Below are 27,133 nucleotides of genomic sequence, written 5' to 3'. Positions count from 1 at the left end.
CAACAGATTCTAATGGCTCACCAGTCTCATCAATAGGATTTTATGGGCCTCTGGTATTTGATATTCTCTGTCTTCCTAGGCATCTGGCTTCATCTGTGCATCCTGTGACCATGGTTGAACCCTTGCCTCTGACTTAATGTCAGCTTCCACCCTGTCTCAGTGTCGTTAGTCCTGTTGGCATTCCAGAAATTCTCATTAATTTTGGAAGTTTTTTAATCTAAGAAGTATTTTATATATTTCTTCATATGTCAACTTTGATACATGAATTAAATCCAGTTAAGCTTAGCCTCCTCTCTGCAAGTTCAACTCCAGTATATGCACAGACTGTGTTCCTTCCAGTCAGCCCTTGGATTACTTGGAATTTCCACCCGGAAGGTTGCTTCTCCGCAGTGATTTCACATTACAGGAAGGTTTTCCTTCTTTGTTTCTCAGACCTTGTCCTGTAGACGGGAAGGAGCCTGGACACAGTGACAACACATTCTCAAAGGCCCTGCAGGACCACCATGGCTTATGATGACTCCATGAAGAAAGAAGGTATGACCCCTTACTCAGAAGCATTCCAAAGGGCATAACCTCTTCATTCCCTGCAGTCCATGGATGTAGAGACCAAGACTGGGCACCACAGCCTAGACCAAGTGATGCTCCAGAGTACTGTATGAGACACAGCCTCCATCATTCCCAGACTGGGCCCATGGAAATGAAAACCAGGACAGGGGTTCCTACACCAGAGTCTGAAATAAGAGTCTTTTAGTTTATTGGGGTGATCCCCACAGCACTCTTAGTCCTTGCCAGCTCCAGTGTGCATGAGTCTGGGACTAGGAATCTCACACTGGACCCCCACAGAGCAGCACAGCCCATGAATCCTTACCCTTTTCAGCCTTCCCTCGCAAGTCTGTGTCTACCTGCCAAATCACTGCTAAGAAACCATATCTGAGGACGCACAATGGGCATTTGCATAGCATGGAAGCATTGTGTTTTCAGGTTTGAGTCTTGTGTTTGAAGCCAGGGTATCAGAAGTCATCTTGGCACTCTGGGGTTAGCCGTGCATTTCACTGGCTGCACTGAGATGTAACTTGAACTTGGAAATGGGACTGTTGCATTTATGTTTCTTATGTACTTTAGTCATTTCCATTCCTAAATGAACCTGTGCTTCCCAGATTGCTTTGATGGTGATCACAGCTTTGAGGACATAGGACTTGCAGCTGGCCGAAGCCAACGAGAAAAGAAACGGTCTTACAAAGACTTCTTAAGGGAAGAAGAAGAAGTTGCTGCACAGGTCAGGAGTTCCTCCAAGAAGAAGTCAAAGGTCAGTTCCAGGTGTTTTTTCAAAGCCAGGATCCCAGGAGAGCAGCTCAAAATCGTTACCTCGCCATCTTATTGCTCGCCAATTCTTCTCCCTCTTTAACCACAGGACAGTGAATTGTTCTTCTTGGGGACGGACACACACAGGAAGAAGAGGAAGTACTCCCCTGATGATTACTACTATGGAGGTGAGAATGGGAATGGGCTGCAGGTGGGATATGCGCATCTCTGGTTCTTGGAGTCGGGGTAGGGGAAGGGATCCCAGATATTGCTGACTCAGTGGCCTATTTAACAGGACAGTGGTTCTTGTTCTGAGTGCCGATAAACCAGTGTGAAGGAGGAGAGAGGTGGAGGGCTGGTATTTTGGAGGATTCAGCATAGAAGAACAGTCTTCATTTGTGATAAACAAGGTACCAGGTTCCTTCTCCCCTGAATCATCCACTTATCTATACCATTGTTATTTAGCATCCCTTTGCCAAATGCAATCCTTGGGCCCTCTGCGTATCTATGGGGCATTTCTCAGCCAGCATATATCCACGCACAAAACTCATTTTCTTCGCTGTGCTCTACATGTAGCTGATGAGACTAACCTCTCACTAGAATGAGTTTGTCCTCAGCACAAGAACCAGTGACACTCCATCTGCAATCTAATCTAGATTGTAACTACCCTTAATCCCACAGCTCTATTCCCTGTATGCTTTCTGTCTCTTGTGAAGACTCAAGGAAGAGAATCAGCTTTAGCAGCAAGAATGGTCTCGAGAGCCAAAGGCTGAATCTACCAAGTCAAGAAGCACACGGGGGTTCTGAATGTTAGGAACCAAAGTACCTCCCTTCAAAATCGCTCCTATTAGCCTTTTCCTCATGCCAGTTGGGTGTTTTTTGTTGAGAGAGGACACTTGATAGAAGTTACTTCCGGTCCTGTTGACAGTACTTCTCTTGATTGTTTCTAGACTTTTCGTCTTTGGAATCATCACAGAAGAAAAAGAAGAAATCCAGCCCACAGTCTGCCGACACAGCAATGGACCTGCTAAAAGCCATTACCTCCCCACTGGCAGCGGGTGCCAAGTCCTCCAAGAAAGCAGGGGAGAAGTCCTCCGGTTCTTCAAGCCATTTGGAGAGCAGAAAGGAACACCATAAGAAGAAGGGCAACGGAAGCAGTGGAGAGCTCTCCTTGGAGGATAGCAGTGCCCACAAACCCAAAAAAATGAAGCCACTCTATGTGAACACAGAGACACTGACTCTTCGGGAGCCTGATGGCTTAAAGATGAAACTTATTCTTTCACCAAAGGAGAAGGGAAGCAGCTCAGTGGAGGAGGAGGCTTTTCAGTACCCTGCCCAACAGACTTCTCTGAAAAAGTCCTCCAAGAAATTGGCTCGGGACGAGCCAGGTGCTTTACTCCTAGGACACGAGCTACAGAGCCTCCTGAAAACAGCCAGGAAGAAGCACAAGTCCTCCTCAGACTCACATTCGTCTCCTGGCCCCGAAGGCTGTGGATCTGATGCCTCCCAGCTTCCAGAGCCCCACAGTGCTAACCTCGATATTACAGGGCTTGACCCTATGCTAGTAGACTCGGAGTCGTCCTCTGGTGGGGAACTGGAAGCCGGTGAGCTTATCATAGATGATTCTTACCGGGAAATCAAGAAGAAGAAGAAGTCAAAAAAGAGCAAGAAGAAGAAGGACAAGGACAGACACAAGGACAAGCGGCACTCCCGTACCAAGAGAAGCTCAGGGCTGGCGGCAAGCACTGCCCGAGAGCATGGCACTGCTCGGGAGCATTTGGTGACATCCAGCCCTGCCCCCAGTATCCCCACCCTACCACTTCCTGCTCTCCACTCAGATGGACATGGAGAGAAAAAAAAGAAAAAGGAAGAGAAGGACAGAGAGAGAGAGAGGGGAGAAAAGGTAAGGAGAAGGGGTCTTCATGAAACAGGTTTTCCCTGAGTTGGAGGTCACCTTGAGCCAAGTCTTGATCTGATGGTTGATCTGATGGGATGGCACAAAGAGTAAATTATTACCAATGGCTAGATTTGTCTGGGGCAAAAGTGGCAGCAGTGTAATTATTCCTGGCTGTTCTCTCCAGTCTATCAAACACCATCATTCTTAAAAGTCCTAGAAGCATCTACACCCATTTCTTTCCCTTAGCACCCACTGTCTGCCAGGGCAGTTGAGAAATGTGCAAAGGTACTCTTTTGGTCATCCTCGAGGAGATTTTCTAAACTGAAATGACCCATGGTTATGAGCTGACATGTGGGTTACTGAGAACTGAGCCCTGAGCCGTGCCCTCTGTGAGAGCAGTCTATGGCTTATCATCACTCCAACCCAAGACACAGTTCTTGTCCTTGGGGAACTCCCTGTCCATTGGAGAGGTGGGAGTATTTTAGGAACTGGTGAGACAGTTTGACCCTGTTATCAAATAATACCTATTTTTGTTAGGAACTTGTAGACTCAGCTGGGTGTGGTGGCCCATTCAGGTAACTCCAACACTAAGGAGGCTGAGGCCGGAGAGCAGGAGACCAGCTTTGGTAGCAGAGGGTGGGAGGTAGGGTGGGGGTGTTCAGGTCCCAAAGATGATGTGTGGAGGGAAAGGAGGGGAGGAGATGGTCTAAAGGTGAATCGTGACGCCCCCCCCCCCCCATTGGGTTTCTGTGTTACAGTCCTGGCTGTCCCACTTAGTAGACCAGGCTGGTCTTGAACTCACTGAAATCTGCCTGTCTCTGCCTCCCAAGGGTTGGGATTAAAGGTGTGTGCCTCCACCACCCAGCAAGAATACACCATTTAAACTCTATAGTTGTATATAGGATTAAATGGGAGAACAGAGATGTGTGAACTGAGGTGTACCTTGAGACCAGGGCTAGAGGAAGGTAACATTGACCTTGACAATAGGCACCAGCCTCACCTTATGCCTTACAGCCTGCAAGTTCCTCTTGCAAGAGATAAGAATAAGAATTTTTAACAAGCACCTGAGGAAATGGAGAATTGTCTAAGTGCCTGACCTTGGGAAAAGGACTTTTAGGGAACAGTCAGACGTTTCATTATAGAATATATTGTAGTTTTTTTGTATGACTTAGTTTACCCAAATAGCTAAAGCTTAAAAGTGAGCAAAGATGGAGCTAGATAAACTGTGATCCTTAGTAGACCTTAAGAAGGGATAATCAAATATACCTTATTTATCAAGCATACATTACTCATCCAAATTTTGTGGCAGCTTGGTGTTAACTTGTGTGGGAATAGGCATTTATCATGCTATCTGGTACCACAGTGGTGGGGATTTTTTTTTTCTTTAAACAATTTATTTTTATTTTATGTGCATTGGTGTTTGGCCTTCATAAATGTCTGTGTGTCTGTGTGAGGGTGTCAAAGCTCCTGGAACTGGAATTACAGACAGTTGTAAGCTGCTTTGTGGTTGCTGGGAATTGAACCCTGGTCCTCTGGAAGAGCAGTCTTAACTGCTGAACCATCTCTCCAGCCCAATGTGGTGGGGATTTTTTTCCAAACAATTATTTGGAGGCTACTATTGTACACATTTTTATCCTTCACCAAAGCTTCACAAAATTTTCCAAAGGGACAGGCATAAGGGAGCTCCCATAACACATGGTGAGAATCATTAAAAATGAAAGTAAAATGGTGCTGGAGAATTCTGATCCAAAAAGTTGAAATGCTGGAACTTTGTCAAGAAGCAATGGTTGTCATTTGGTCTGCACCTCAGTAGGAGAAAAAGTTCAAAGCCAGTGTAAATAAGACCAAAAAAAAAAAAAATAAAGAAGCGAAAAACAGAAAAAGAAAAAATAAATTTATAAGCTCAGAAATAAAATCTGGAAGTCTTTTTATAATTGTATTCCATAAATGAATTAACTAGAGCTTTAAAGGAAAAGGTTACCAATTTTTCTCTCAGTAATAGAAAGTACAAATAATTGTGTCATCTAGAAACAGCTATTTCATTTTCTTTGTTTATATTTCTGCAAAGTAAAATATACAAAATCTGAAAGAAAAACTACTAAGAAAAGGATAACCAACTATATTTAGAACTTGGGTGTCATTTGGTGGTAGAAGACTGGAACCCTAAAATCTGGGAGGCTGAGGCAGGGGAAGTACAATTTCATAACCAGTCTGGGGTACATAAGACTCTGTTTTTTTGTTTTTTTTTTTTTTTTTAAAAAAAAAGGTAGAAAGCTGGGCGGTGGTGGCTTATGCCTTTAATCCCAGCATTCGGGAGGCAGAGGCCAGCCTGGTCTACAAGAGCTAGTTCCTTCCAGGACAGGAACCAAAAAGCTACGGAGAAACCCTGTCTCGAAAAATCCAAAAAAAAAAAAAAAAAAGAAGGAAGGAAGGAAGGAAGGAAGGAAGGAAGGAAGGAAGAAAGAAAGAAAGAAAGAAAGAAAGAAAGAAAAGAAAAGAAAAGAAAAGAACCAGCTGGGCATTGTGATAGCATCTTTAAACCCAGCATTCAGGAGTTAGAAGTAGGTGGATCTCTATGAGTTCAAGGCCAACCTGGTCTACAAAGCTAGTTCCAGGACAATCAGGGCTACACAGAAAAACCCTATCTCAAAAACAAAACAAAAGAGGGAAGGAGAAAGAAAAAAAAGGAAGAAAAAAAAAAAACAGAAAAGGCAAATGTGGTAACAGGCACTTGGAAAGAAGAGCAGGAGAATCAAGTTTAGGCCAGCTTATGTTGCTACACAGCAAGACTGTCTCAAAGTTTAAAGTGAAAATAATTTGGGAATGAGAATTTTATCTCTTGTCTATAAAGAGTAGGTTTTAAGTTATTTTCTCTACCATCCAGTGTGTGTGTGTGTGTGTGTGTGTGTGTGTGTGTGTGTGTGTAAAAGCCATACCTTGGATCCAAGAGTCATTGTGAGCACAGGTCTGGATATGGTAGGTTTTTTCTGTTTATTTGCAAATTGTTTGATGCAATCCGGGTTGATACTCTGTGTATGATTTTGTTATAAGCCCTGCTGGCCTTGCACTTGAGATGATTCTTCTACCCACCCACCTCAGGAGTGCTGGGATTATAGGTGTGTACCACCATGGCCAGATTCAACTTGTATGTCATTAACTTGAATTGAACATTCATTTTCAACGATTTTTCCTTCTTTTGCTATAATAATTTATTGACCACACTGCAAGGTAGCAAGGTCAGACTTTAACAAAATCATCACTTACCTACTGACCTACTGATCTTTTTTAATTTTTTTTTCTTACATAAAAATTACATAGGACAAGTTGCTCATTTGGAAAGTAACCCATTTTATGATTTTTTTGACAAATGCACAGACTCACCTTTAAGCTAACTAACTAGACATCACCATCAATCCCGAGAGTTCCTTCACCCAGTGCCAAACTCCTTTCCTCACCTTGGCTTTTCCATTTCCTTCTTCTCTGTTAAGTCTGACATCATCCTTGGTGCCTGTCTTTTATCTGTCTGTCAGGCAAGTGGGTATGTAGATAAAATAGTATTGAAAAAGTAGAAAGGGGTCAGAGTGTGGAGCATCTCTTAAATGGAAAAAAGGCAGTTAACTGGTTTCTAAGGCACGCAGTGGTATGTTCTCTGTGGCAGGCAGTCTGGCAGTGAGATGGCAGAGCTGTACCAGAGCAGGTAAGTTAGGACGGAACAGCTAACAGATAGGGATTGCAGGAGTGGAGATAGAACCTGGGGAAAGAGAAGGGATAGATTCAGGAGACTGAAGGAAATGTGAATAAGATCTTACAAGTGGGAAGCTGCAAATAGCTGAAGTATAAAGTGGGAAATAGTTTTATTTTGAATGAATCAGTTATTCAACAGATGTTTATGATGTATATATAATGTTTTTTAAACATGACGTAAACATAGAATTCCCTATGAAGTTTAAAATGTATCTTTTCCTGAACTTTTGTATAAAAAAAAACTGTCCTCAGGGGAAGTGGCTGGAAGAGTAAAGGAAGTCACTTGTCACCAAGCTTAAACAACCTGAGTTTGATCTCTGGGGCCCACATGGTAGAAGAGAACTGACTCCTGCAAGTTTTCCCGTGACCTCTCCTACTGCAGCACTTCATGCACATCTACATATGTACATGCTCAATAAATGCATGTCTGGAAAGGGAAATCTAAATCAGGGAGGGGGCTGGAGAGATGGCTCAGCTGGATAGCACACTTGAATCTCTTGCAGAGAACTTGCGCTTGGTTCCCAGTATTCTTACCTAGGTGGCTCATAATTGCCTGTAACTCCAGCACAGGGAATCTGACATCTTCTGGAGACTTTGTGTGCCTGCACATGCACACATACACATAAAAAAAGATAAGTTGAGGGGAAAGTTCATCCAGAAATAGGAAAAGTGCTTTGGGTATGCTCCCTCAGTCTGAAATGAGTGGACACTCGGTGGCCACCTGGTAGGAGTGCTAAAACTTGAGTGACCTACTTCACCTTAGATTCTGTGGTGGACTATAGCAAGAATAAAGATGAGAATAGTTAGTTTGACAGATGGTAATTTTCATTGAGATTTTGAGAAACAAGCATCACCAATAGGTGATAACATAGGTGAGTGGGTCCTTAGAAGTAGGGTCAGGCCAGAAATGACTCAGCTGGTACAGTTGCTTGTGGAGAAACCTGACAACCTGAGTTCGATCCAAGGGGCAGGTGTTGGGTGGAAAGAGAGAAATGACACACACAAGTTGTCTTCTGACTTTCGTGTACACAACAGGAGATACATTATCCCCCAGATAAATGTAATTTAAAAATTTATTTTAACAGCGGAAGCTGTGTAATGTTAGACAAGTTCTGTAACTTGTAAAGGGTAACAGCTCTACTTCACGTAGGACTGCTGAGGATTATTGAATAAAATGATTCATGCAAACTCACTTGGGGTCTGCCTCAGTTATGTTTTGGGTGTTTTAAGAGGATGTTGCTGCCCCAATGACAAGCCTTAGGTATCTTAGGAACTACTATCTCAAGTCATTTCCAGACTCAGCAGCTCCTACATTTCTTTGGGTCATGGTGGTGCCTTTAAAAGGGTTGTTTTTGATGCTGGAGAGATGGCTCAGAGGTTAAGAACACTGACTGTCCTTCCAGAGGTCCTGAGTTCAATTCCCAGCAACCACATGGTGGCTCACAACCATCTGAAACAGGGTCTGGTGCCCTCTTCTGGTCTGCAGGCATACACACAGACAGAATATAGGTTCAATCCCTAGCACTGCAAAAACCACTTGAACATTGAGAACCAGCAACCTTTAGGAACTTCGTCTTTGCTATAGCTTGCTTTACAGCTAGCATTTCAATAAATGCTGGTTGTTAAAATCATCATCCAGTCAGGGAGCAATGGAATGCATAACCCAGAATTTGGGAAAATAGTTGAAACTGGAATAAACCAGGTGACTATGTGCAGGAGGTAAGTGTGTGAATGGGAAAGAGGAGATGCCATTAGCCCGTAAGTACTGTATACAAGAAGGAAGAGAGGAAGTTATAACTTACTTTGAGTCCTGCTTTCTATGAAATAGAGAAGAAGTTGTATAATAATGTCTTGATTTCCAATTAAGGTTAATTACATTAGGATAGAAGTTTTCTTTAAAAAAAAAAAACTTTTATTATAGTCATTTATTTGTCTGTGAGGATGGACAGGAAGGTGGAGGGTGCCAGCATACTTATTGATCTACTGATAAACTAAATTCTAAGATACAGTTGACCTAGGACAGTGCTGTGTAAGCTGTTCCTCTGGTTAAACCGCAGCTGAATAACAAACAGGAATAAATGATAAGAATTACTATCTGTTTAGTTACTGCATGTGCCAGGCTTTCTTTTTATCTATCAGTCATTAGTCATCAATCCGTATCACCAACACAGATCCCTTAACTCTGCCTATAATCCTTTCACTATACATAAAACTTTCTACATGGCTACTGAGCACCTTATTAGTTTTAGTGCTATGTTTTCTTCTACTTTTGCTGTGCTAGGGAACCAAACCCAAGACACGTACATTTAGAATACAACTCAGCTCTGTAGATGTCGGTTGTCATCTTTGTTCTGCAGAAACCTAAAATCTACTTTAAAAACCGCTTAGTCACTCATTTTACATATTGGGTTAAGCACAAATACTTTTGTTTTGTTTCCGAGACAAGGTTTCTCAGTAGCTATGGAGCCAGTCCTGGAACTCACTCTGTAGACCAGGCTGGCTTCGAACTCTCAGAGATCCACTGGGATTAAAGGCATGTGCCACCATCACCCAGCAAGCACAAAGACTCTTAAAAATGATGTGTGTGACACGTGCAGATGTGTGTTGCTACAGGTGACACAGTGCACACGTGGAGGTCAGAGTACAGCTTTCAGGGGCTCGTGGTGACTGCGCTTGTGTAGAGGGAACCAGGGTCGGCCATGGCTTGTTTGTTTGGAGGGAAAAAAAATAAGAAAGGAAGTAGAATTGCAAAAGTAGGTGTTATAAATATTTCCAGGAATTCACAGGATTTCATCAGAGAGGGTCATGATCAGCAAAAGGAATGAGATCCTAGGGCACTCTGCTGTTCCTTCATTCTTAAAAGAAAGATCGGCACCCAGCCCCTTCACTTACAGAAGTGTGATGAGGCCAAGGTGGGATAGTAGTGCTCCCTGTACTCTGTCCTCTTCTATACACTGCTGAGATTCCAGTATTCATTGAGTACAGATGTATTCAACACTATACAGTGCCAGGCACTTGCCTGATGCCAAGGACACAGAGAGGAATAAGATGGTGTCTGCAGCCAGGCCTGGTGATGCATGTTTGTGGAAGGTGTCATCAGAACCAAACCTTAAAGCCATGTAGGAATTAATAGGTGGAAAAGAGGAGCAAGCGCTTTGGTCAGGGACAGAAAAATATAGGTGAAGATGCTGAGACATGAGTGTCTTCATATTGAGAGGAATTCAAAGTCTACATACATGAAATGAAGCCAACAGAAGTTTTGGGTTTGGTTTTGGCTTATGAGACAAGGTCTCTCGGTGCACCTCTATCTGTTCTGGAACTAACTATGCCAAGCTGTCCTCGAATTCACAAATATCCACCAGTCTCGGCCTCCCAAGTGCTGAGATTAAAGACATGCACCACCATGCCCAGCCTGAAGCTAGTAGAAATTTACAGTGTACTTATAGAAAGCAAGAGTTGGATCAGTGTGAGGCCTGCCTTTTATGAAAGGAGAGGGAGAGCTGAGTGGGTATTAAATCACAGTCCCAGGATTACTTAATGTGCTGTAGGTGCAGAACATGGCCTACTTAATGTGTTGTAGGCATTGAGATTTGTAATGCTAATTTTATCTGGTAGGCCCTTGAACTTTCCACTGGGACCCCCCACAGCCCTCCAGTCTCACAGTATAAGGGACATGAAATAACCCGCACAGCATGCTACCCTGTTAATGGCAAAGCAGGAATTTAGATTCAGGTTTTTCAGAATTTGGGTCTGTGTTCTTTCTAGTGTACTTTCAGGGGTTTGTTGTAAGAGCAATGGAGAATAATGTCCATTTAAAACCATTTCCACGGAATTGAAGGCTTAGTGTGAAGGCCTAACTAACCTCCTTGCAGTCTTTCTTTTCCTTCAATTAGATCTGGGTTCTCAGTCAAGTGGATCAGACAAGGGTAGGATACCTGTGTGTCTCGGAAGCCAGCTCATGTATTCACAGGCTAGCCTTCTGGCCACTAGTCTAGTACTCTGGCTCTCAGGTCAGCAAAGCTTAAATGGATCTAGTTGTTTTAAGTGTCAACACTGGCTACAGTAGAGATACTGTCCCCATCAGTCATATTAGGGAAATGAGAAGATTTGACTCCCACTTTTCCCTCCTAACAGAAGAAAGCTAACTCTGCATATGTGCGTGAAAAGAAGGTATATTCTTTTATGTTTGGGTGAAATGTTCTGTAAATATGTTAAGGCCATTTGATTTATAACATCAGTTAGATCTAGCATTTCTTTGTTCAGTTTTTGACCAGATGACCTGTCAGATTAATAGTGTTCTACCATCAGTGTGTAGGGTCAATATGTGTTTGTAATAGTGTTTTTTTTTTTTATTAACTTGGGTGTCTGTCTTATTTAAGAGTTTATGTTGCTATGAATAGACACCATAACCATGGCAGCTCTTATAAAAGAAAACATTTAATTTCAGGTGGATGAAAAGTTTTTACGGCCCTGATAAACCTCTCTGCCAATGCAATAATCCAATTCAGACCAAATCAAACCGAATTAGGAAAAGCCCAGGTTTAATGGATGCCAGCCTTTCCAGGTGGCCTTCCAGGTCTGCGTGCCCCCCCCCCCCACTCCCCCCGGAAGACCAGGAAACCACAGAGAGGGGAAAAGAAGACCACGTCTTCAGTCTCTGGAGAGCTGTTTAAATATCCTGTGGGAGTGGTCTTGACCCTCTCTGGGGAGGGGCCACTGTTTGGCAGCCTTTCTCAGAGGTAGAGTCTAGAATGGAAAGTTCCACCCTAACATTTCAGACTCACCAGACATATGAATGCCAGGGGCTGGGGTGAAGCCCGAACCCGAACAGTGGCAGCTTACAGTTTCAGACATTTAGTCCATTATCATCATGGTGGGGAGCAAGGCAGCATGCAGGCAGACATGGTACTGGAACTGGAGCTGCTACAAGTTGATATGCAGGCAGCAGGAAGTAGACTGTCTCATTGGGAGTGGCTTGAGCATAGGAGGCATCAAAGCCCATCTCCACAGTGACACACTTCCTCCAGCAAGACTATACCTCTTAATAGTGTCGCTCCCTTTGGAGGCAATTTTCTTTCAAACCACTACAATGCCCCCTTGTGTTTGGTGCATAGGTGTTAAGAATTGCAGTGTCCTCTTGATGGATTTTTCCTTTGAGTATGTAGTGTCCTTCCCTGTCTCTTCTAATTAGTTTTGGTTTGAAGTCTTATTTTGTCAGATATTAAAATGGCTATACCAGCTTGCTTCTTAGGTCTATTTGCTTGGAATATCTTTTTCCTTTCTTTTACCCTGAAGTGAATCAGGCTATCCTTCATGTTAAGTTGTTTTTCTTAGCCAAGCAGTGGTGGCACACTCCTTTAATCCCAGCGCTCAGGAGGCAGAGGCAGGTGGATTCTGTGATTTCGAGGCCAGCCTGATCTACAAGAGCTAGTTCCAGGACAGGCTCCAAAGCTATAGCAAAATCCTATCTCAAAAAAAAAAAAGGATATATTTCTTGTATGCAGCAGGATGGATCCTGTTTCTCATCCATTCTTTTAGTCTGTGTCTTTTTTTTTAATATTTATTTATTTATTATGTATACAATGTTCTGTCTGTGTGTATGCCTGCAGGCCAGAAGAGGGCACCAGACCTCATTCCAGATGGCTGTGAGCCACCATGTGGTTGCTGGGAATTGAACTCAGGACCTTTGGAAGGGCAGACAATGCTCTTAACCGCTGAGCGATCTCTCCAGCCCTAGTCTGTGTCTTTTTATTGGGGAATTGAGGCCATTGATTTTTGAGAGCTATCAATGAACAGTATTTGTTGATTCCTGTTAATTTGGGGGGAGGGGGAGTGAAGGGTGGTGGAGGTTGCACTTCCTCTCTTTTATTTTTTTTATATATTTATTTTCCTAAGAATTTGTTTATTTTTATTTTATTTGCATTGGTGTTTTGCCTGCATGTATGTCTATCTGAGGGTGTCAGATCTTGGAGTTACAGACAGCTGTTAACTGCCATTGGGTGGTAGGAATTGAACCTGGGTCCTCTGGAAGAGCAGTCAGCACTCCCAACCACAGAGCCATCTCTCCAGCCCCCTCTTCCTCTCTTTTAATTTGCTGTTTTGCTGTTCTAGGACTATTTATTCCCTGTGTTTTCTTGGGTGTGGTTGACATCTTTATGCTGGAGTTTTCATTGTAGTGCCACTGTTAGAGCTGGATTTTTAAATAGTTACTGCTTAAATTTGTTTCTATCCTGGAATATCTTATTTCTTCCATCAATTGTGATTGAAAGTTTTGCTGGGCTAGCGTCTGCAGTCTCTTAGAATCTGTAGCACGTCTGTCCAGGCTTTTAGAGTCTTCATTGAGAAGTCAGGTGTAATTCCCGTAAGTCCGTGTGCGTTTTATCATTGGTCTTTTATCATTGCAGCTTTTAGTATTCTTTTTTCTGTATGTGTAGTGTTTTGATTATTATGTGATGGGGGGACTTTCTTTTCTGTTCTAATCTGTTTGGTGTTCGTAAGCTTCTTATAGTTGTCTCCTTTTTATGTTAGGGAAATGATTTTATTGAAAATATTTTTCAGGCCTTTGGCCTACGTTTTTTCTTTCTCTATTCCTATTATTCTTAGATTTGTTTTCATAGTGTCCCAGATTTTCTGTTTTTAGGATTTAACATTTTCTTTGATATTTCTTCTATTGTGTCTTTTATGCCTGAGATTCTTCCTTGTCTTGTGTTGGTGAGGCTTGCCTCTGTAGTTCCTGTTCAGATCCTAAATTTTTCATTTCCAAAATTTCCTCAGTTTGAATTTTCTTTATTGTGTTTCTACTTTCAGGTCTTCAACTGTTTTACTTATTTCCTTTCATAGATTTCTTTTAAAGACCTCTATCCTATTCATAAAAGCTGTTTTCTTTTTCTTGTGCTTCAGCTGTCTGGGAGTACTCAGGGCCTGCTGTGATAGACCTTCCTGGCTGTTGTTGGTTGTTTTTACACAGGCATCTAAGCATCTGGGTTTGGGAAGATTGTAATTCTAGGTGCTGGTATCTGGTCTTGTACTTTTGGCTGGGTATTTAGTTCCTTGGTTTCTATTTTCTTCCTGGTTCTTAGGAGTGTGTGGTGACTGTGTTGTCTAATAGGAAATTTTTCTAGGGTCCTGAAAGGTGTGGCAACTAGGGATTTTATGTAAAATATGTTTTTGAATATTAGGAGCTGACAGGAATGGGGAGGGGCTGGGAACGTTGTAGACTACCACAAACATAGTGATTTAAACCAGCATCTTATGTTCTCGTCCAGTTCTGTAGAGTGGAAGCCTAGGTTCTGTTCTTGGGATCTCACAAGACTGAAGTCAATTAATGGTTTTTACTCTTAAATTCTTTGAGATAGTTTTCTTCTGTTGCCCAGGATGGCCTTGGACTAGGAATACTCTTGCTTAAACCTTCTAAGTGAGCAGTCACCACACCTGGGAAGGAACTTTTCAGACTACTTTAGTAAAGCAAAATTTCTAAAGTTTGGGTGAATGCTGCAAGTTTGAGGCCAGCCAGATCTACATAGTGAGTACCAGGCCAGCCAAGGCTGTGTACCTAGTGAGACCCCATCTCAGAAAACAAAACAAAATAAGTAAAGGTTTTTGGAATGACATTAAGAGTGAGAAGAAAATGTGGCCATATACCATATATTCCCTGTCCCACCCGTGCATGGCCCTCTACTATAAGCATCCATCCCTACCAGTGTACTTGTTACAGATGAATCCAAACCCAGATTGGCACATCTTCATAGTGTGCATAGGTTTGTGCTGTCACTGTTGTCCATTCTGTGACTGTGAAGGATATTCTCTCTCCTGCGGTAGCATCACAAAGTGCTTTACCCTAAAATCCTCAGTTCTTCACCTCTTCACCTCACCTTTTTTCGTCTCCATTTTTTGCCTTTTTCAAAACTTGTCTCTTGAATTGTACTTTGTTGTCTGGTTGAACCACAGTTCATTTGTTCACCAAGTGCAGGCTGCCTGGGTTGCTCTCAAGTTTGGGCAGTTGTGGATCAAAAGCTTCTATAGATATCATCCGTGCATCTGTTATATGTGGAGAGATGCTCTCAGCTCCAGTGGGTAAATAAAATACAAAGGAGAGTGAAAGTCTGTATGATGAGGCATATTTAGTTTATAAAAAAACCGCCTTAACAGTCTTCAGCCACTCTTACCTAGTACCCTCCCTAACCTAACCTGCTGCAACCACTAAGCAGGGCAGAACAATATAATGTAGAGACTTTACTATTATGCTAAATTTAAACTCCTCCCTCTAAGTTTAGAAGCCTCCTCCCCTCTAAAAGGCATTTCCTTTGTTCTTCAGTGTCTGTGGGCTCTTCTGTCCCAGCTTCCTCCTTTGTAGGTGGCCATCCTTACTAAAGTTCTGATCACCTGAAATTGTCTCAGCACTTCTACCAAATCCAAAAAAAAGATTATTTCAAACATCTGCCAGTTGAGAAGTACTGCCTCTCCACATCCTTGAAGGAGCCGCCTGTATGGTCAGTGGTCTGATAATGTCTCAGTGTGTATGTAATACGTGTGTCTCTGAGAGCATGATGTGGATCCTTTTTCATCTGTGTTCATTTTATCTTTACTAGTGAGGTGTCTTTTAGCTTCTTTAACCCCGTTTATATTTACTTAATTGATTTTAGAGTTCTTTGTGCACTTTGGACAACAGTACCTGATCAGATAGGTCTTATACAAGTGCTTTCTCATTCTTCCAATAGTGCCTTTTGCTAAACAAAAAAATTTAAGTTTTTGGATTTTGACAGTGGATCTCTTAAAAGTTGAGACAAGCGTGCACCACACCCAGATTAATTTTATTTTAAGGAAGTCCTTATCAGTTCTTTCTCCTGGGCTCTAAGCCTTTGGCATCTTATCTAAAATACCCCAGGTCGAGGAGACTTTTCAGGAGTTCTGTACGGCTATTTTGGGGGGGGGGGGGGGAAGACTACTTGCAGGAATTGGTTCTTTCCTCCCATCTTGTGGGCCCCAGGATCAAGCTCAGGTCCTCAGGTTTGGCAACAAGCAAGCACCTTTACTCCCCAACCCCCACCCCGCACCCCACACTCCCCCAGCTTGTAATTCTCTAGTGGTTCATTTAAAATATTGTCTTTTCTGTTGTGTTGCCTTGTTTGTCAAAGATCAGTTGAGCACATTGCTGTAAATATTTCTGGAATCTGCTGTGTCCCATCAGTGTGCTTGTGTGCTCCTATACCAGTCAGTACAGCTTGCACCACTGTGTACCCTTTTATTACCTCTTTATACAAACTGGTTCAGTTTGTGGTAACCATGGGTTTGTCTCATTTGTTGTCTTGCTCTTTTAAGACCAGATCTCACTGTGTAGCTCTGACTGACCTGGAGCTCACAGAGGTCCACCAGCCTCAGCCTCCAGAGTGTTGGGATTAAAGGTGTGTGCCATCAAACACCCAACCTGGTCTTGTCTCTTTTAATTAAGGGCTCATTCAGGAAAACTTCCCTTTTGAATGACTCAGATTCAGGTTTTTTTTTTTTTATATTTATTTATTTATTATGTGTACAGCATTCCTTCCATATGTGCCCGCAAGCCAGAAGGGGGCGCCAGGTCTCATTATAGATGGTTGTGAGCCACCATGTGGTTGCTGGGAATTGAACTCAGGACCTCTGGAAGAGCAGTCAGTGCTCTTAACCACTGAGCCATCTCTCCAGCCCTCAGATTCAGTTTATTAGATGCCTTAGTTATGACTGCAATGTCTCATCTGCTGTGTAATATAATTTACAGGAGCCAGTCTCTTTATTCGATACCTTGTTCACGAAAGGAGCGCTACAAAACATGTGCATCAGGGAGCGCATGTCTTAGAGGGCATCTTGGAAATCTTCCTACCACAAAAACATCATTGAGCACTTGCTGAAGTCTGGAACACCTTTGAGTAATGGTGTGCTTCAAGATGTCTTTGCATGCTAGGCCAGTGCTCCACCACTGGGCTACTTACTGTTAATCCCACTGATCGGAATAAGACCAGATCCAAATTTGAATCTTATGTGCATTGGTGTAAAGATGTCAGATTCCCTGGAACTGAGTTACAGACAGATGTGAGCTGCCATTTGGGTGCTGGGAATTGAACCTGGGTCCTCTGGAATGGCAACCACTGAGCCATCTCTCCAGCCCCTTGAAGCAAGCTTTAATTAAATACTGGCTAGGTAGATGTACTCTGGCCAGATCCATACCCAGGATCCTGGGAAATGGCCTCAAGTCACAATTTTACAGCAGTTTAGGAAGGAAAACCCATAATTAATTGTTTTCCCCCATCAGGTCCAATCAGAAGCAAACATACGTCCTGATATATTCCTACCTGTGAATCTAGTACAGATGGGTCAGACTAGCTTGTTATCTCCCATAAACAATAGCATTTCAGGAACTGTCTGTCCTTGAGCAAGGGGCTTGGCAGAAGATCAGAGACGTAATTTTGGCTTTCACACTACCTCTTCAACCATCTACATTTTATTTAAAGAAGCTAAAACTCAGGAAAATGAAACCATTTGTGTAACTGGTGTTTGGTTTGGTCAGGATCTCTCTGTTGGTCTCCAGATTCTGTGGGGTTTTGTTGTTGTTTTAGTTTTTCGAGACAGGGTTTCTCAGTGTAGCTCTGGCTGTCCTGGAACTCGCTCTGTGTACCAGGTTAACCTCAACTCAGAGCTCTACCTGCCTCTGCCTCCATGCAGGGATTAAAGGGTGTGCCACAAACACCCTTCTTGTAAATTGAAACTTCTGTGTTTTATTCTGACAAATGTATGTTTGTTTGTTTGTTTGTTTGTTTGTTTTGGGTCAGGGTTTCTCTGCAGCCCTGACTATCCTGGAATTAACCTTGTGACCAGACAGACCTTGACCTCCAAGAGATTCAGCTGCCTCCCAAGGTGGGGGCAGTTATTGCCCTGCCCAAAAAAAAAAAAAAAAAGTATGTCTTATTTGTTAGATTATGCATCTCAATCCTGGCTATATTATTCCCAGCATCTGGCACATGATGGATATTCAGTAAATATTTATAAATGAATGGGTCTGTAATAATGAATGTGATTGCCCAGAACTCTGTAATCCACCTGCTGCGAGTCCTGGGATTATAAATGTGAGCCACCCCACCCTGGTTTAAATACTTTTTTTTTTTTGCCACATATCAGAAAAGCTACCCATTTCTTGTCTGCTTACTCAAGATCAACTGTGTAGTAGAACTGAGATAAGATGGTGGACCTTTAAAGACAAAGTTCATGTGTTTCCTATGTTGTGTCCCATCCCCTCCCTCATCTTTTCCCTCCTCCATACCCCTTCTCCATTCCCACCCAGTTGATGTTCTAATTTCCTGTGAGTAAGATCTGGAATTCAAGTTCATTCATTCTATTATACCCAGTATATTTATTTGATAAATACCAGTTTGTTTGCTTTATAATGAACAGAGTTCTCTATAATAGGGGGAACTTTTTTCTTTCAGTGTGTGAATTTGGATATTGACCAAAAACTATGGTTAATTTTAAGAAGGTAGTTTATGTTAAGCTCTAAGTAGCTTTGGGGCTAGGAGGAAAGTAACATTATTGAACCATGTTTGAGACAACATTGTTAAAATGCCTGTTGCAAGGCCTGTAAAGTGTCTAGATGAGATGAAAGTTTCATATGCAGATTATTCCTAATATCTTCAATATTTAGCAGTGAGATAGGTTCTCCTGGAGAGAAAGATTTAGAAATATACAGACTTGTACAAGTTACCTTTTTTCCCTTCTCAAGTGCGTTTCAGACATGCAAATAGGTCAGCATAGATTCACAACAAACACACCATTTATAGTTGGGTAAGTGTTGGTGACCAAGGCAGTAAAAAAAAAAAAAAAAAAACAGTCAGGCTTTTCCTGATCAAACAAGCAGCTCTGTGAAGTGACACAAAGGGATGTGTTGTTTAGTCACAAATGAGACTCTTAAGGCAAACAAGTTGCCAGTGGCTTTGTATTGTTGGGTTGTATCCTTATACTAACTGTGTAAGACCACAAAGACCTCTTAGGATTATCAACTTTTGAAACATTTAGATAAAGAAAGTGAGAGGGTTTTATCTGTTTATTTATTTTTCCCTGTTCTTTGGTTTGGTTTTTTGTTGTGGTGGTGGTGGTGTTTTGTTTTTTGGGTTTTTTTTTTTTTTTTTGAGATATTTTGTTGAGAAAAGACACTTTGAAAACATCTTCATTAGGATACCCTTACAGGGTGATACTGCTCCATTTTCTGTGAGGAATCTTTGCTGTCTCCTTGGCCCATGGCAGCCACTCTGCACAGTAGTCCTTATGGGGCTAACACTACCCACTCAGTCGTGACCTCCAGCAAATCTCTGTTTCTGTTTGCTGTTTTTCATCCACAAGTGGGAGATTTGGATAGATATTTAATGTCCTTTTCCAGGTAAGAATATTCCACAGTATAACCCTCACTGGAGAGTTATAAAATATGAGAAGGAATCTCGTATTTCCCTTGCTGAACTGGCTTGAATACAGATTTTGTTCTGAAAAATCATAGAATATAACTCTTGGGGCTGAAGAATATAGAAAATATATTACTTGTGTCCTAATCATCTTTTGCCCTATTCTGTTTTCTTTGTGGTGCTAGCCAAAAAAGAAGAACATGTCTGCCTACCAGGTGTTCTGTAAAGAGTACCGGGTAACCATTGTGGCTGACCATCCAGGTATAGGTAAGAACCTTTCCAAGCTTTGGGTTTTGTTCTGTTTTGTTTTTACTTTCTGCTCTCTGAAGCAGTGCATTTAATTAATTGGATTATCATTGCAGCATTAGAATACAAATTGAAGTGGGCTTGGGCTGTTCATTCCTGCAACCCCAAGGAGGCTGAGGGGGGCTGTGCTACAGAATAAGCCCCTGTCTCAAACAGATTGTAATTCCTCAGGTCTGCAAATACTTTATCTCACCCTGCCTACAAAAGAGTTTTCCAGAGATTGATGATGTCGCGGTCTTCAGTTGCTTCCACCTCATTTTTAATCATTATTAGTATTTTGTATGTTTTCTGTTACGTAGCTCTAGTTGTTGTGGGACTCCCTCCAGGCTGTCCTCAACTCACAGAGCCTTTTTCCCTCTCTGGGATTAAAGGTATGTGCCACCATGTCAGCTCTATCTTATTTACTTATTCTTTCATTTTTAATTTATGAGTGCTCTGTCTGCATGTATGCATGCATTCCAGAAGACGGCATCAGATTCCATGATGGTTGTGAGCCACCATGTGTTTGCTGGGAATTGAACTCAGGACCTGGAAGAACAGGCAGCGCCATCTCTCCAGATCCTTCTCTTTTTTTTTTTTTTTTTTTTTTTTGGTTTTTCGAAACAGGGTTTCTCTGTGGCTTTGGAGCCTGTCCTGGAACTAGCTCTGTAGACCAGGCTGGTCTCGAACTCACAGAGATTTGCCTGCCTCTGCCTCCCGAGTGCTGGGATTAAAGGCGTGCGCCACCATCTCCCGGTTAGATCCTTCTTATTAAGGGGTGTGTGTGTGTGTGTGTGTGTGTGTGTGTGTGTGTGTGTGTACATGTGTGTATGCATGACAGTTGAGGTTGGAGGACAACTTGTAGGAGTCAGTTCTCCCTGACATGTTCTCCCTCCCAATGATTAAACTTAGGTTCATCAAGCTTAGAGGTGAGTGCCTTTATCCTCAGAGCCATTTTATTGGTCTCGTCTTTCTTTTTGAGGCAGGGTCTCTCACTTAACCTAGAACTCATCTATTCTGCTAGGCCATATGGCTAGTGGGCTCCAGAGTTCCTCGTGTTTCTACAGTGCTGAGATTCTATGTGCACTGCTACACCTGGTTTTTACATGAGTTCTGCGGAATCTAAATTCAGGTCCTCGTGGTTGTATGGCAAGCACTCTGTCCCTAGAGCCATAGTCCCGGTGTATATTCCTAACCAGTGAAAGAGGGAAATGTGCTGGGTGGTCGTGGCACACACTTTCAGTGTCAGTGTCTTTTTCTTTTGTTCTGTTTTGTTTGGGGTTATTGTTTGTTTGTTTGATTAATTTTTATTTTATTTTATTTTATTTTATTTTTGAGACAGGGTTTCTCTGTTTAGCTCTGGCTGTCCTGGAACTAGCTCTTGTAGACCAGGCTGGCCTCAAACTCACAGAGATCCACCTGCCTCTGCCTCCCGAGTGCTGGGATTAAAGGCTTGCGTCACCACCATCCAGGAAACTCCCCCTCCCTTTTTTTTAAGGTATAAATAAACAGATATAGGATCCAGGCCCATGTCTGTAATCCTTGGGTTTGGGGGGGGGGGGATGCTTTTTATTTCCAAGAGTATAGGCCTGAGCTCCCTTGCATGTATTTTGTAGTGTTGGTGCTTGTCTCTGTTAGCACTTAGTGAGGTGAGCAGACACGACCCTGACCTTTCACAAGTCATGTTATGTCTCTGTCTCATTGGGCTTATATATAAAGTGGTTGTCCACGCCGCAAAGGTGCTGTGGAAAAGTAGACATTGCCAGGCATGGTGGGGCACACCTTTAATCCCAGCTCTTGGGAAGCAGGGGCAGGAGGGTCTCTGAATTTGAGGCCAGCCTGGTCCACAAATTGAGTTCCAGGATGGAACTACACAGAGAAATCCTGTCTTGGGGGGAAAGAAAAAGAACTCTGCTCCACCAAACCCTTTTCCAGTTTCTGCTTCCCCGGTCTTCTGTTTTCTTACAGTGCTTTTGTTTGTTTGTTTGTTTTGTTTTAACTCTTTTGTATCAGATTTTGGGGAACTTAGTAAAAAACTGGCCGAAGTATGGAAGCAGTTGCCAGAAAAAGACAAACTGGTAAGTCTGTTTTCTTGCCTAGTTTTCATTGATTTTGTCTGCCAGCCACACAATGTAAATGGAGGTGGCACTTTCTTTTCCTGACTGCACAGAAACTTATATTAATTACAAACTCTTTAGCCTGTAGTTCAGACTTATTACTAACTAGCACTTACATTTAAATTAACCCCTTTCCTTTAACCTATGTATATTGCCACGTGGCCTTGGCTTTTACTGGTCTGCTGTCACGTTGATTCTTGGGTGCTGCCAGCCTCTTTCTTCACTCTGCCCCTCCTCATCCATGTCTTCAGTTTGATTGTTCAACCTAACCTTATCTTGCCTGGCTATTGGTCAAACAGCTTTTATTATTTACCAGTGGGAACAATACATATTTATAGTGTACAGAAGCATCCATTGCAACACAACACTGAGAACAGAGAGAAAGAAGCCATAGAAGGGGCTAGCAGAGGACATGGTCACTGTTGAGTCAGGCGTTTCTTGCTGTAAGGAGATTGCCTTTTTCTACTGCTGTCTACTTTTTCCCAAAAACCATGTTTAAGTAAAACAAAAAGTTGATTAAAATATTTTTAAAAAATCTAAAGTCACAGCACCCTACTGCAAATGCCAATTGGCCATGGTCTTGGGACTGAGGATCCTCAGCCTCTAAATAAGAAAAGCATGGGATTCCCTTAGCCAGACTCTGGGACTCCATTCTCATTAGCCATTAGCAATGTATTCTCTTATCAAGAAGCTAATAAGACTTCTGGGTATGGTGGCTCATGCCTGTAATCTCAGCACTTAGCATGAAAGTTGTGGGTTCAAAGCCAGCTTGGGCTATACAACAAGTCTGTATACAAAAAGTCTTTTTTTTTTTTAAAGGAAAATAAAAGAGCCAATAAGACAATGATAGCACATCTAAATCACGTGTGGTTGCATCCCCGTCTTTGGTACAAAGGTAGTGTGGGAGCTAGAATTCCAATTCTTCCTTTAAAGAATGACTTTTTTAGATGATACAGCTCTTTTCCACCCAGATTATTCTTGATAGCTTGCTGTTCTCCACTGCCAGGCAGGTTAGAGGAAGTGGTTAGCCACGTGGTCATACTGAGCCAGGTGTTTGCTATGTGACCTGCGTTTAACCTTAGAGTATTCTAACGGTACTGCCACTTGCCGCTTAGCACTACAGAGTGGATGTTTAGAGGCCTGCATTTAAGATACCATCTTATCAGCTTGAACCCACTTGAGTGACCTAAGATCCTAAGTTACTGTTCTCTCTCCAACTACTCCCAGCTTTTTGCTCCCTTTCTGCTTCCTCTTTTGCCTTTCTTTTCAAATTTTGTGTGGCTAATCTGTTGCAGATCTGGAAGCAAAAGGCTCAATATCTGCAGCACAAACAGAACAAAGCCGAAGCCACGACTGTAAAGAGAAAAGCATCCAGTGCGGAAGCTTCCGGGAAAGTCAGAGGTACAGTCACTTCTCTCTTCTGCTTTGAACGGATTTTTCTCTAATGCCCTGTGAACTCTGCTTCTTTGCTAGGAAGTTGGGAGAGCAAACAGCTTATAATAGAAGTAAGCCTTGACAGGCTGCATAAAAGAAGTATAAATTTAGAAACTGTAAGAAGCCAGAGACTTTGCTGTAAAGATCCAGAAAGTAAGTCAGGGCTGGGGCCTTCTGCCTGCATGTAATCCAGCAAGCAGGAGAGTGACAAATTCAAAGCTATAGCCTGAGCTACATAGCAAATTGTAGACTAGTCTGGACCACACTGAAACCCTGTCTTTAAAAAAATATAAAGGATCTGAGTGCATTCCCAGTCATACCTGCATTTTTGTTTGTTTATTTGCTTGTTTTCCTTGCATCGCTTAAAACGTATACAACTAGGGGCTGGAGAAATGGTTCAGCAGTTAAAAGCACTAGCTACTCTTGCAAAGGACTAGTGTTCAAACCCTAGCCTCAGCCTTGCTCACAGCTGACTATAACTCCAGTTCCTCTTCTGACCTCTGGGCACTGCACACATGTAGGTACAGAGACCTGCATGTTAGGCAAACACTCCATACCCATAAAATAAAATACAAATAAAACATTTTTAAGCAAAACTATTCTTATCTCAAGGATCACACAAAAGTAGTCAAGTAGTAGTGGTAGTGCACGCCTTTAATCCCAGCACCTGGGAGGCAGAGGCAGGTGGATCTCTGTGAATTTAAGACCACCATTCTGACCTGCAGTGCGAGTTCTAGGACAGGCTCCAAAGCTGCACAGTGAAACCCTGTCTCAAAACAAACAAACAAAAGAAGTCAAGCTAATTTTAGCTCACAAATGTAAGTTAATTAATGCCTTGTATAGTTTGTTTTGTTTTTTAATATTTATTTATTTATTTATTTATTATGTATACACTGCTGTCTGCATGCATGCCAGCACACCAGAAGAGGGCATCGGATCTCATTATAGATGGTTGTGAGCTACCATGTGGCTGCTGGAAATTGAACTCAGGACATCTAGAAGAGTAGCCAATGCTCTTAACCTCTGAGCCATCTTCGGCTTCCATCTGGTATAGTTTTTTAAGACAGAAAATTGTCATATTTTTTTTGTGATGTTGAAGGCCATAGACAAATTTTTATCCCTCTGTTCTCAGCTTCTTCTGTGGGAGTACTGTCACCCCAAAAGAAGTCCCCACCCACCACAATGCTTTTGCCAGCCTCACCAGCCAAAGCCCCTGAAACAGAGCCCATTGATGTTGCTGCCCATCTCCAGTTGTTGGGAGAGTCCCTCAGCCTCATTGGACACCGCCTGCAGGAGACAGAGGTAAGCACGGTACTCACTAGCCGGATTCCTGTGTCCTATGCCGTTTAGATCCATTTGTTCATTTAGTGAACAACTACTTTATGCAAAACTGTGCCAAGTACCCATGGTATAGTGAAAAGCTGCCTAAGACTCAGAGTCTGACTACTGGCTCTCAGAGTTATATTATCATACCATTCTTTATAAACAGCACTAAGAGAAGTCAAGATACCCTGTAGCTGGGTTTTAGTCTTTAAAAGTTCAGTGGGAGAACTGGAGAGATGTCTCTGTAGTTAAGAACACTGGTTGCTCTTTCCAAAGACCAGGATTCAAATCCCAGCACCCACAAGTAGCTCACAACTGCTTACAACTCTAGTTTTGGGAAATCTGGAGCCCTCTTCTGGCCTTCTTAGACACTGTATGCATGTGGTGCACAGACATACATATGGGTAAAACACCCATACATATAAAATAATTTCTTTTAAAAAATTAAGTGGAAGCTACACATGGCAGCACAGCCTAATAATCCCAGAATTTGGGAGGCTGAAGCAGGAGAATTGCTGCAAGTTCAAGATCACCCTAGACTACAGACTGAAATCCTGTCTCAAAAAAATGAGCCCAAGTGAATTAAAATGCAGTGGAAAAAATAGTGGACACCCTGGCACCTTCTGAGAGCTGGGATTGTTTTAATGCAGTTTCTGCATTCTAAATGATCAGACAAGATTATACAAGGATAAGAAGAGTCCCATCATGCTCTGAAAATCCCAGCATTCAGGAGCCAGAAGCAGGAAGATAATAAGAAGTTATAGCATGAGAAAGAAAGGGTCCTAGGAAAAAGCTCACAGGGCTCGACCTTATACAAAGACCTACAGGCAGCTAAGGAATGCTGAGAGCAGAATAAATAGTCTTCCCCGGGGAAGAGCACACCAATTGGTTATCCAGTACCAAATGGTCAGCCTGAAAGCACATATACAAGTAACATTGTACAGGCTGTGCAGGTGGTATTTATGTGTTTTGGAGAAAAATATACACATGACATCCCCACATGTGTAACAACAGTTAATGATAAAAGAGCAGAGGGGAATGTGGGAGGGTTTGGTGGAAGGAAAGGAAAGGGGGAAATGATGTCATTATATTACAATCTCAAAAGAATGAAAGGACCTGTGCACTCACCTTTAATCCCAGAACTCAGGAGGCAGAGACATGCAGATTCCTGTGAATTTGAAGCCAGCCTGCTGTACACAGTGCATTCCAGGACACCCAGAGCTACATAAAGAGACCTTGTCTCAAAAAATGAAAAAAGAGAAAGGGGCTGGAATAACAGCAGTGCAGGAATATAAAAGCTAATGACTAGTTTTTATGCAAATGTTAAATTATCATTCAAAGCTCCAGGAGTTGAATCTACATCTGAGTTCTTTGGCTAGTTTCTAAAAATTCAACAAGTAGTGAAAGAATGTGGGCCTTCTCATACATGCTCAAATACCCAAGTAGGTAAAAAAGTATTTCCAATAAAATGTTGTTATCATTATTGACTTTTCACATTTAACCATTATATTTTCTAAAAAGTTGAGAGTAAAACGGTCTTAAGCACCATTCATTGTCCAAATTTTCCAAAATACTTACTTTTTGTTTGGAAATGTTTTCTTTTGTTTTCTAAGACAGGGTTTTTCTGTGTTACAGCCAAACTGTCCTAGTACTTACACTGTAAACCAGGCTGGCCTTGGACTTAGAGATCCACCTGTCTCTGCTTCCTGAGTGCTGGGATTAAAGTCGTGGGCCACCATCACCCACCTGGCAAATAATATTTTTGAGTTCTATGAGATTATTCCAAGAATTTACAGAGTAGAAAAACCTAAATGTCTGTTGGCTGTCTTAGGATGCTTACTACAATCTAATTGGAAGGTAATTTTATGTAATAAACAGTCAGAAACATGCACACATGTGTGAAGAGCTGTTTTGAGAGTTTGTGCATACACCACAGGCAACAGACACCCAGCTACATGCCCAAACCCACAGCTAGCACTTACCCCTGTGTACAGTGGTTGATCTGATATCATTCAGCATCAACGTGCTAAATACAGTCAGCTCACAGTCCACATAGGACTGAGCTTATATCGTGCCATTCCAACAGCATGAATGCAGTTTAGAATTGGGAATTGAGGCTGAGTGGTGGGCATTGGGAGGCTAAGGCAGGAGGATGCAAATTTGAAGCCAGCCTGCAGTACATAACATAACACTGTCTGCAAAAGAAACATCCAAAAAGCCTGAGTAACTACAACCATGGAAAGGGGAGCTGCAGATACGGAATGGTTACCATAACCAGAAAGAGTTTATAGATTCTGTTGTTCGCTTGTCATTTGTAATAGCCTTAATAAAAATATGATTCACGTGCCAAAAGTTCACCTTTTACAGTGCAGGATTTACTGACAATACTCTTCAGAGTTTTGGGCCCTTCACTATCGCTAAAACATTATCATTACCCCAGAAAGAAACAAAGCCTGGGGCTGGAGAGATGGCTCAGCGGTTAAAAATAGTGACTGCTCTTCTGGAGGTTCTGAGTTCAATTCCACCAACTATATGGTGGTTCACAACTATCCAAAATGAGATCTTGTGCCCCTCTTCTGGCCTTCAGGCATACATACAGTCAGAACACTACATAT

General features: G+C 42.3%; 1 protein-coding gene across 6 annotated transcripts in view; it reads left to right on the top strand.

Moving 5' to 3' along the window:
* Nucleotides 1-27,133, top strand: part of Hmgxb4 (HMG-box containing 4) — a 35,759-nt gene that overhangs the window by 4,703 nt on the left and 3,923 nt on the right. For 3 of the 6 annotated variants that reach the window (XR_007588868.1, XM_050123215.1, XM_050123214.1), the window contains exons 2-9: nucleotides 433-534; nucleotides 1,158-1,306; nucleotides 1,412-1,490; nucleotides 2,253-3,205; nucleotides 19,545-19,626; nucleotides 21,658-21,722; nucleotides 23,057-23,162; nucleotides 24,328-24,497. Coding sequence is in view for 5 of the 6 variants with exons in the window: in XM_050123215.1 (XP_049979172.1) it covers nucleotides 504-534; nucleotides 1,158-1,306; nucleotides 1,412-1,490; nucleotides 2,253-3,205; nucleotides 19,545-19,626; nucleotides 21,658-21,722; nucleotides 23,057-23,162; nucleotides 24,328-24,497 (1,635 nt within the window). In the remaining variant the exon portion in view is untranslated. Of the gene's footprint in view, nucleotides 1-432; nucleotides 535-1,157; nucleotides 1,307-1,411; nucleotides 1,491-1,597; nucleotides 1,713-2,252; nucleotides 3,206-19,544; nucleotides 19,627-21,657; nucleotides 21,723-23,056; nucleotides 23,163-24,327; nucleotides 24,498-27,133 lie in introns of all 6 variants that reach the window. The other 3 variants (XM_050123216.1, XM_050123217.1, XM_050123218.1) reach the window with 2 other exon arrangements.

The sequence above is a fragment of the Alexandromys fortis genome, unplaced genomic scaffold (assembly GCF_014885135.2).
Source record: "Alexandromys fortis isolate MF-2015 unplaced genomic scaffold, M_Fortis_MF-2015_v1.1 scaffold_185, whole genome shotgun sequence".
Classification (NCBI taxonomy): domain Eukaryota; kingdom Metazoa; phylum Chordata; class Mammalia; order Rodentia; family Cricetidae; genus Alexandromys; species Alexandromys fortis.
This window is presented reverse-complemented; position numbering and strand designations above follow the sequence as displayed.